This window comes from Embiotoca jacksoni, unplaced genomic scaffold, assembly GCF_022577435.1.
Source record: "Embiotoca jacksoni isolate LCO1_2020_lvr unplaced genomic scaffold, fEmbJac1.0.p SCAF_4, whole genome shotgun sequence".
Taxonomy (NCBI): Eukaryota; Metazoa; Chordata; class Actinopteri; family Embiotocidae; genus Embiotoca; species Embiotoca jacksoni.
The window spans coordinates 2880940-2890000 of record NW_027185392.1 but is presented as its reverse complement, the minus strand read 5'-3'; the positions used below and the strand labels follow the sequence as shown (position 1 = coordinate 2890000).

Genomic DNA, 9061 nt, shown 5'->3' with positions numbered 1-9061 from the left:
AAACCAAGACATAAAGGGGGTTACTTTCCAAATGGTTCAATCCTGATATGAAACAAAAAAAACAAAACATTAAGCAGTCTCTGGCCAAGTGTTCGTTACAGGATTCTGGTGCATTAAATTCTGCTTGAGGAATGTGCATGGGCGAGGGGATAAACCCAATGGCAACAGCTGTTAGAAGGCACCACCTATACTCGAGAAAGAAATAAGAAACCAAAAATAAGTCTGAACATGGAAAGACTGGTGCCAGAAAAGCCACAGCCAAGACCTGCTCCTACTATGCTGGGCTTTGTTTCCAGTTGGCCTTGTTCACAGACTGCTGACGAAGATGAACTGAGCGGAGCTTGTCGGTGTGAAGCTCCAGTTTGTGATGCAGCGTCTCTGGAGTATCTGACGGCTGACATCTGGGAGCGAGCCATAAACGCTGCCTACAACATCAGAAGGACCAGCTGGCCATACACAACGACAAGAAGCTCAACCAGTTGCTGCTATAGAAGAGTGCACTTTGTTGTGAAAGAGCCGACGCGCTTATTTGAAGGTAAAGAAGTTGTATGTTGGGACTTAAAATTTTGTATTAATCGCCACCAAAGAAAGAAATATTCTCGCCTTTTCTTTTTCAGTCTTTCATCCAACTGCTGCGTCTCATTTTCCAGATCCATTACTCCTGTGCAAGTTTCAGATTGCCTTTTTTGCTTCCTCTTGGCTCTCCAGACTCATGTGGACTTTTTGTTCCAGTTAACTGGAAAGTACAAGCTCTATCATCGCACACATGTAACAATAGCAACATATACTTCGCTGTACCTTCCCAGTCTTTACTTTAGAAAGTAACTCTCCGCTTTCCTGCAAATCTGGTTGGATTTTTTTTGCCAGTTTTGTTTTATTCAGATATCTTTTTTACTTCAATGAATAGTTTGAGATTTGGGGAAATAAAATTAAATGGAACAGTAAATATAAAACTACTGTTGGCAGCTGCTTAGCTTAGTACATCCATCTGGAAGAGAGCCCATTCCAGCTGTTTCCCCCAGCTTCCAGTCTTCGTGCCAAACTACCCTAACCAGTTGCTAGCTGTCCTCTTATATTTAAAATGCAGAGTAGCTATGATCCCATTTAACTCCTCGCCAAAAAAGCAACAAATCATATTTCTCAAAAAGGGTCAAAGTACTCCTTAAACATGTAATGTGGAAAACAGAGATTTGAACTAATGGATGAGCAGTTTACCTCAGATGCAACTGTTTTTATTTTTGTTGCATTCTTAAGTATTTTAAATGATTTGAACGAAACATTTTGACTGTATGTTGCCGGAAATGGTTGTCAGCTTTAGTATCTTACCCCGAACAGAGCTGACACTGTTTGGAAAGATGCTCCTTTCTTCTTACCTCTTTTGCTCCTCCTGCAGCTGCCTCTGCATCGATGACAAATTTTAAACATGCATGACTGTACATTATCACTTCTGTAAAATTTTCACTGCGTGTTCATAATAAACAGAAATCGACATTGTATTTTCAGTCAGTATATGGTATTTTATTTATTACATCTACAGAGACTGTTCATGAGTTCAGTCAAGGAAATAATCTGACTATATGTATATATATATATTTAAAAAAAAAAAAAATCCAGAAAAATGACCATCTGTTCCTGAGAAGCTTGCATAAAACATGGCTTGTATTTTGACTGATTTCTGGTAAAGCTGCACCGCCAGCTTGTTCAGCGGGTCTTGGTTGTTCTAGAGCCATCCGGTGATGTAGTGCACCGAGGTGAGCTTCAGATTTCCCTTTCACTGTTTTGGCCTTCAAGAAGCGGTTGTTCTTGTCAAGATGTTGGTCATACAGTTTGTTCTTGAAAGAGATGTCTTTTTTTTTTTTTTTTTGTGGTTTTTTTTTTGGGGGAACATGCACTCTTCTTCCAGGATGGAGATGACGCCCATCGGCTTGGGAACAAACCGTTCTTATTAATAACATTATCACAATTGCGACATTTAAGTCCAGGTAGGCTAATATTTACACTTTTTATATAGTACCTTTTCAAAGAGCTTTAGTGCAGGCTGCCAGGTCCATCTTCTTCGTTATAGCTGCAGGAAGTGACTCCTAGGATCTGTAATGTAGTTTTTATGACGTTTGAACAAAATAGGCTACCAGAGCCTCACCGTTTGGCCGATTTGCATCAGATTTTATATTCTGGTTCTGGAATATAAATTGCATGAACATGGCAAATATGGTGAAATTTGAGTGATGTAACTAGCTATTAAAAAAAAAAAAAAACTTTTGAAAGCAACCCTTAGGGTGTATTTACGCCAATGTTATAATAAATCACAAGCTCATCCTTGCCAAGTGTCCAATATTAGTTGAAGGCAGAATGAAAGCATGATAGTCCGATAATAAAAGCATTGTTACATGTGAAATTGTCAATGAATGGCAGACACGGCTGCAAGTAATAAAGTTGATGATTCGGTTTTATGTTGTTGACAGCTGGCAGGCATCGACATGAATGGTGAATATTGCCAAAGCTTGCAAATCTGCCTCCCTACAACAAGCCCCGCTCATTTCTCATTGTTATAGCTGCAGCTGTCTTGTCAGAGACTGAAAGAAGAGTATGTAGAGCTTATTAACTTTGGTTTTGTTTTGTTTTTTTCATTTTTACACCATCGATTTATATGGCTTATATTTGTGGAAGCGGTTCCAGGTGGAAAGTGTCTTAACCCTGTAATCGTTATATTATTTAGAAATTACCTTGTCACGGGTACAACTGAGGTCATGATTACGTTATTTTTATTTGTGAATGAGCGGTTTACCTGTTGCATTGTTACATTAACAGCTATATAAATCCATTGGTGTTTCCTATGACCTCAGTCTGTAAAATCATGGGCACAGTTTTTCCATTCTTGACCTTCCATTAATGAACTGATCATATTTTTGGAGTCTAAGGTTGAGGCCACAATGGCCTTATGTCCATCAACTTCTATGAATGCGATATCTCCGTAACGCCCTTCAGGGAATCTCATTAAATTTGGCACAAATGCTCACTTGGACTCGAGAATGAATTGATCGGCTGTTAATGGTTTGAGGTCAAAACATGTTTGTGGCCATAACTCCATAATACATACACTAATTATGACAAAATTTCACACAAACGTTTAACAGGATGAAATGACGAAGGAATGACATTTTAGATCTCGAAGGTCAACTTGACTATGCCATCAAAAACCCTTTTCTGTCAATAACTGGGGAACTGAAGGGGAAATTGTCACAATATTTCCCATTTGGCTGGACAATGACTTGGTGACGCCAATCTTGGGTGTCCATAAATCTTCTGTGCTATCGGTATGAAGATGTGTGCAAGTCATCCACATTTGAGCTTCCTTGCATTAAATATATATTTAAAGGATTGTCTGCTGTTAATCAGCTTCATTGGCTAAGGACTCAATCAAAAGCCTATCTCTACATATATTATATATAGGATTCTGGAAAGAAAACTACAAACTTCACTGGTTGGTGGAGGCATACAACCCTGAGGCAGTAGTTCGAGTTTATTTATGTATTCAGTGTTATTATTGACTGATCTCCTCAAAATATCAATCATGTTTGTCACTGAAGAGACTCCATATTTCATCAGGAGCCAGTCTAATGAGTCGATTATGATGCCTGCGACTGTGCGCCTCAGCCCTGCAGTGATTGGAGGAGGATTGCTACTCTTCCTCCCCTGATTGGTCTGTGACCTTGCGCTCGTTCACCCAATCACGGCGTCGCAAAGTTCTGCTGCGGAAGTGGGGATGCGAAGGAGATGGCTGAACTTAGATAGCCCTGTGCATGGGAATATTTTCACCATGGCTGTTCTCCGGAGGAAAATGAGCAGCGGAGGACGGCTGCTCGTCCTCGCAGTCGTCTTTCTGTGGTGCGCAGGGTCTGGGTGCTGTTTCGGGCAGAGCCAAGACGGCGAGTTCACGTTTCTGCTGCCAGCCGGAAGAGCCGAGTGCTTCTTTCAAACAGCAGTAAAGAATGGCACGATGGAGGTCGAATATCAGGTAACTGTTTTGAGGGGACAGGAGTCACAATCACACGTTATCGCGGAAAGGCTTTTTACCTGCCGTGCAGGAAGAGGACATTGGTGGCCGTAGCTCACGTGCGGGTCGTTGACGGGTGTTTTAATAAGCCAGCATTAAACCGTATCTGTAAGCAAATGGCAGCTCGTATTCATCCATTACCTTCACGTCGAGGAAGTTAACATGACCACCGAAGCAACGACCGTAACTGTGGCTCGTATTTTCCAGGAAATCTCGCGTTAAAATTCATAACTTCAAATCCAACTTTTTTTTTTTTAATTTTTTTTTTAATTTTTTTTTTTTTATCCCACCATTTGTGCAAGATTGTTTCACTCCACTGATCACTGGTGTGCAGAAATAATGTAGAAGTAAAACGTCACAGCACATGCCACTAAATTTATTGCGACTGACTCATTATGCAAACGACAGGTTGTATAAACATGATGGTGTCAGATCCTGTTGATCCTCCAGCCTCTGGTCTTCCAGCAGGTTAAAGTCCTGAATCAGAGTCCCTGGTTGTCGCACACTGATCTGAAAGGACCGCGATGGAGCAAACCTTCAAGCACTAGTTATCAACAGCAAAGGTTGATTTTTATTTATTTTTTTATTGCATCCCACCATCATCAGACCGGAGCCACACGAGGTCTGAGTGCACAGTGAAATCAAACCATTTTCATCATCCATTTAACTGCACACGGTTTACTACGTTAACTTATGAGCTATAAAATATCAGAGAATGGTAAAAAAAAAAAAAACATCCATCTCAATATCCCAGAGGCAACATGTTCACATGACTTATTCTTAGAGGATTTTTTTTTTCGGTCAATGGTGATGGTGATATTAGAAAGTTAAAAAAAAAAAAGCCAACTAAAATGTGGTTATCAACACTTGTGACGAAAATATATAAAGTATTTAACTTTTTTTTAATTTATTGTCTACAATATCAAAGCATCAAAACTGAACTTCACTGGAATGTAATAATTATAAATAACTTCTTTTTTTTTTTTTTTTAAAGAGATTATGGTCATTGTTAAAAATGAAAAAAAAACAAAACAAGCAATTTCAAATCAAACTCGATTGTCTATTTTTGTTAAAAAAAAAAAAAAAACAACAACAATTGGACAAATGTGATATATCCATGTTAGGCCAATATCGTCTGATAAAGTCAACCAACCTATAAATGGGTCGGTCTCTGCTTTGGACTGTTTTTTTGGACAAAATAAGTAGAGATCTGATTAATTTACTGCCAGAGATGTTATAAGAAAGCAGCAAATATTCACAAATACTCGAGTCCTCTGTCCTTTAAAATGGTTGCTGATTAGTTGCTCAACTTATTGTTTCAGCTCTACTGTGGTCTAAACTATGCAACAGCGTATAAATGTCAGTTCAAAGATGCTTTAAACTGGACACGGTATTGGTAATTGGGAAGTTGTTGTGGTCAGCAGTTTGTTTGTTAAGAGGGAGAGTCTCAACCTAAAGGCCCCGTTCACACATTAACATTGTGTCTTGGAGGATCCAAACAAAACTTGGACGTCTCTAGTTACATCAAGTCACGACTGGCATCATAAAATATCTGAATATTCTCATTCATCCGCGTCGTGGTCAGTCTTAAGTGTTATCGAAAGGCAACTTGACTTGCTTGAAAATTTCTTGCAGATGTTTATCCTCTCACCCGAAAGGCTTCTTCAGTTCACAGCCGTCTTGTTTGCCTTTGGTTAATACGTCGACCGCAACTACCACGTGTCTCTACGTGCAGCTCGAGTGGCCGACTGCTTGTGATCTGATCTCACTTTTCCACTCTAAATGCAAATAAACACGAACATCGTTTCCGTTCGCAAGGACCGAGAGTGTTGTTGTTTCTGACCAGCGGGAGGCAGAAGTGGAATTCTGGTGTCTTGTATGCCAAAAAAAATTAATAAAATCAAAACGGTTGCCTTCCTCTTGTTTTGCATTTTTAATATGATTATGATATCAGACCTGTCCACTTTTAATTGGATCACGCTGTACAAGTTTTGTGTGCGTGTACTTTCAGGTGATAGCAGGTGCCGGTATGGATGTAGACTTCACCATCCTCTCCCCGAACGGCATCCGGCTCATCCTGGAGTCTCGACGCTCCGATGGAGTCCACGTGTTAGTGGCCTGAACGCCTCATTTACATCTCATACCGCTGACCCGGCTGTGTAATGCGGGTTTATTTGACCTTTCGTCTCTTGACCTCCCGGTATTTCAGCGTGGAGCCCACCGAGGACGGAGACTATGAAATCTGCTTTGACAACAGCTTCAGTCGCTTCTCGGAGAAAATGGTGTTCTTCGAGATCATCATCGAGGGACAAGGAGGAGACACGGGTGGAGATGAGGAGTGGATGGGGATGGTGGAGCCTGACGGGAGCCAGCTTGATTACAAGCTGGAAGACATCCGGGTGAGATGCATGTTTTGGCTTTTTAGAAAATTGGTAACAAAAAAAAGGAAAAACTCGCTCACGATGTTATCGGACCTCTTGGTGAACTGCTCTCGTTGGCTTAGATGTGTGCAAACGGTGTCGGAACAACTTCCAGGCTCGGCATGAAAACGAATACTGCAGCTTTGTTGGAATCAATCCAGAGCAGCAACAATTTGTCGATTTTTGTTGATCGACAGAAAAATTATCACTAAATACTCCCATTATTCATCATTTTGAGTTAATTTTTCATGAATAAATGCAAGAAATCTCTTCTAGCTTCTGAAAAGTAAATATTTTTAGATTCTCTTGGTCGGCCATGATAATAAACTGAATATGTTTTGGTTGTGGACAGTCGGTCGGGACACGAGATATTTTAGACTTTACTTGCTGACATTTTTCACTATTTTCTGACCAAAGCAACCAGTCGATTAATTGAGGAAAAAAAAAAAAAATCAACCCATTATCTAAAATAATTGTTAGTTGCAGTCCTACATCAACTCAAGACTGTTATGCAGTCAGGAATACTCACTGGAGTGTATTGCTTCATATCTGATAGTAGTTCCCGACAAATGCACTGAGTGTTGTTTTTGCATTATTTAGGGGGGGGCGGGGATAGGAAGTCACATGTCTATGATCTGTTTGTCTTCGGTTAGAAAACGTTGATGAGCCAGATACGCTGGGGAAGTGGGAAAGTTTTAAAAGACTGATTAAAGCACTGATGGTTTTGGTGTCTTTGTGGGATTTGCTAACGATACGGAAAAATTAGAATGACGTCAGTCTTGGCCATTAAGTAATCGAAGACACTCGACCTCATCAGAGTTCAACTAAAACCAACTAAATCTTACAGTTTGGCGTAAATGCCAAATCGAAACCAAAACATTTTCTCATGAATTCTGTTGAGGCAGCAAAGATGTAGGTTCCTTGACGCAAGTTGTACTTCCTCTATAATTTGAATGCCCTTTGCACCCACCTTCATTTCCCTCAGGAGTCCATGGACTCGCTGCACAGACGCCTGGAGCGCAGTCGTCAGATGCAGACGGTGTTGCGTGCTTTCGAGGCGCGGGACAGAAACCTCCTGGAAGACAACCTCTGGAGAGTCTCCTTCTGGTCGTGTGCCAGTGTGCTGGTGATGCTGTGTGTGGCCCTCACCCAGGTAAAATACATCACGGACGCAACACTTCGCAGTACGCATAAATCTGTTTCACACGCACACAGCGCCTGACATCTTGCCGTCTGTGTTCGCAGGTCTACACGGTCCGCAAACTGTTTGAGGATAAGCGGAGGGTCCGCACATAGAGGGACTATTTCACAGGCACACAAAAAACATGGCGGCGGCACAAGATGTTTTCCTGGTTTACCCTTCAAACTACACCCCATTACTGTCCATCGTGTCTAAATGAGCACCAGCAATCAACACAAAAGCTAACAGACCTTCATTTAATTCCTGACATGTTGCTTTAGATGTCTCTGAGCAATAATTAAGGATGATCGGCCTCTAAAGGGTAACCAGAGGAGTACGAGACTGAAAAAGTTTTAAGTTGGCCATTCCATCTCATGTAGTGCCTTTTTAATGTCAAAACTTACCACAAACCAATGAGGAATTCCATGTAGTTGAAAGTGCTGTTGTGAAACTAGTTAGAGGCCTTTGGATTATTTCACTAGAGGTAACATAAAGGGTAGGAGGTCGGTTACGTAAAAAATAAAAAAAAAAATGGATCTCCAGAACTCCTAGTTTGAAGGTTTACAAGCGATAACTGTGCAATAGTGTTGTTGGCGATAGTATTTCCTCTTGTAGTCTTGACAGCGTAAGATCCTGCCATTATATCGGTGATTTAAATTGTGGTCACTCCAGGTGTTTCCTTGGTTACAGCCTTATTGGTGAAGTGTTTTGTGTTGGTTTTTTTTCGGGGTTTTTTTTGTTTTTTTTTCTAAGAAGTTTCTAATTTCTTGTCACGTGCCAGTACATACAGTCCATGTTGACCAATAAGAACGCAGAACAAGAACGAGGGATGATTGCCAATAATGTGTCAGTTCTCTTCCAGACGTGTGAATGTCACTTCAGGTCTGCAAGCATTATAATGCAGTATGAGCACACTGATCGTTGGGTTCGTGTTCGTGTGTCTAGCTTTGGTCCTTTTTTTTTTTGTCTTTTTAGATGATCAAATTTGCAGTTTTTTTTTTATTCTTCTGCGTCTCCATGCGTCAACTGAATGTGATTTTGATTCTACTCAAGCAGATGTTTGTTGCATAGTCTGTTAGGTAATTAAAGGAAAAACAGGTTTTCATAAGTCATGGATCATAAATAAATGCATTTTTACACCGGAAATAACTGATGCGAGTTGTTTTTGTAGAACAAAAACTGCAGCTATAAGCGTTATGAAAAACAGTAATGCAGGGGATGTTTCCAGCAACATTTAATGGAAATCCAAAGTTAAACACTCAGTAAAGACAAAGCTTCGTTACTGAAGCGGTTTTCTGCTTTTTCCTTCATGTACTTCAGAAAAATGTCGGCTTCTTGTGTACGAGACCTCAGTGTTGTTAACAGTGACATCTTGAATACTCACGTGACAGCTCCTGATGTTATTTG

General features: G+C 40.5%; 1 protein-coding gene across 1 annotated transcript; it reads left to right on the top strand.

Annotated features, from left to right (window-relative positions):
• Nucleotides 1-3745: 3745 nt before the first annotated feature.
• On the top strand, nt 3746-8803 carry tmed1b (transmembrane p24 trafficking protein 1b). Its single transcript, XM_069167820.1, has 5 exons — nt 3746-4015; nt 6066-6163; nt 6264-6453; nt 7460-7627; nt 7720-8803. The coding sequence occupies exons 1-5, from the start codon at nt 3764-3766 to the stop codon at nt 7768-7770; spliced, it is 759 nt and encodes a 252-aa protein (XP_069023921.1). The 5' UTR covers nt 3746-3763; the 3' UTR covers nt 7771-8803.
• The last annotated feature ends 258 nt before the right edge of the window (nt 8804-9061 follow it).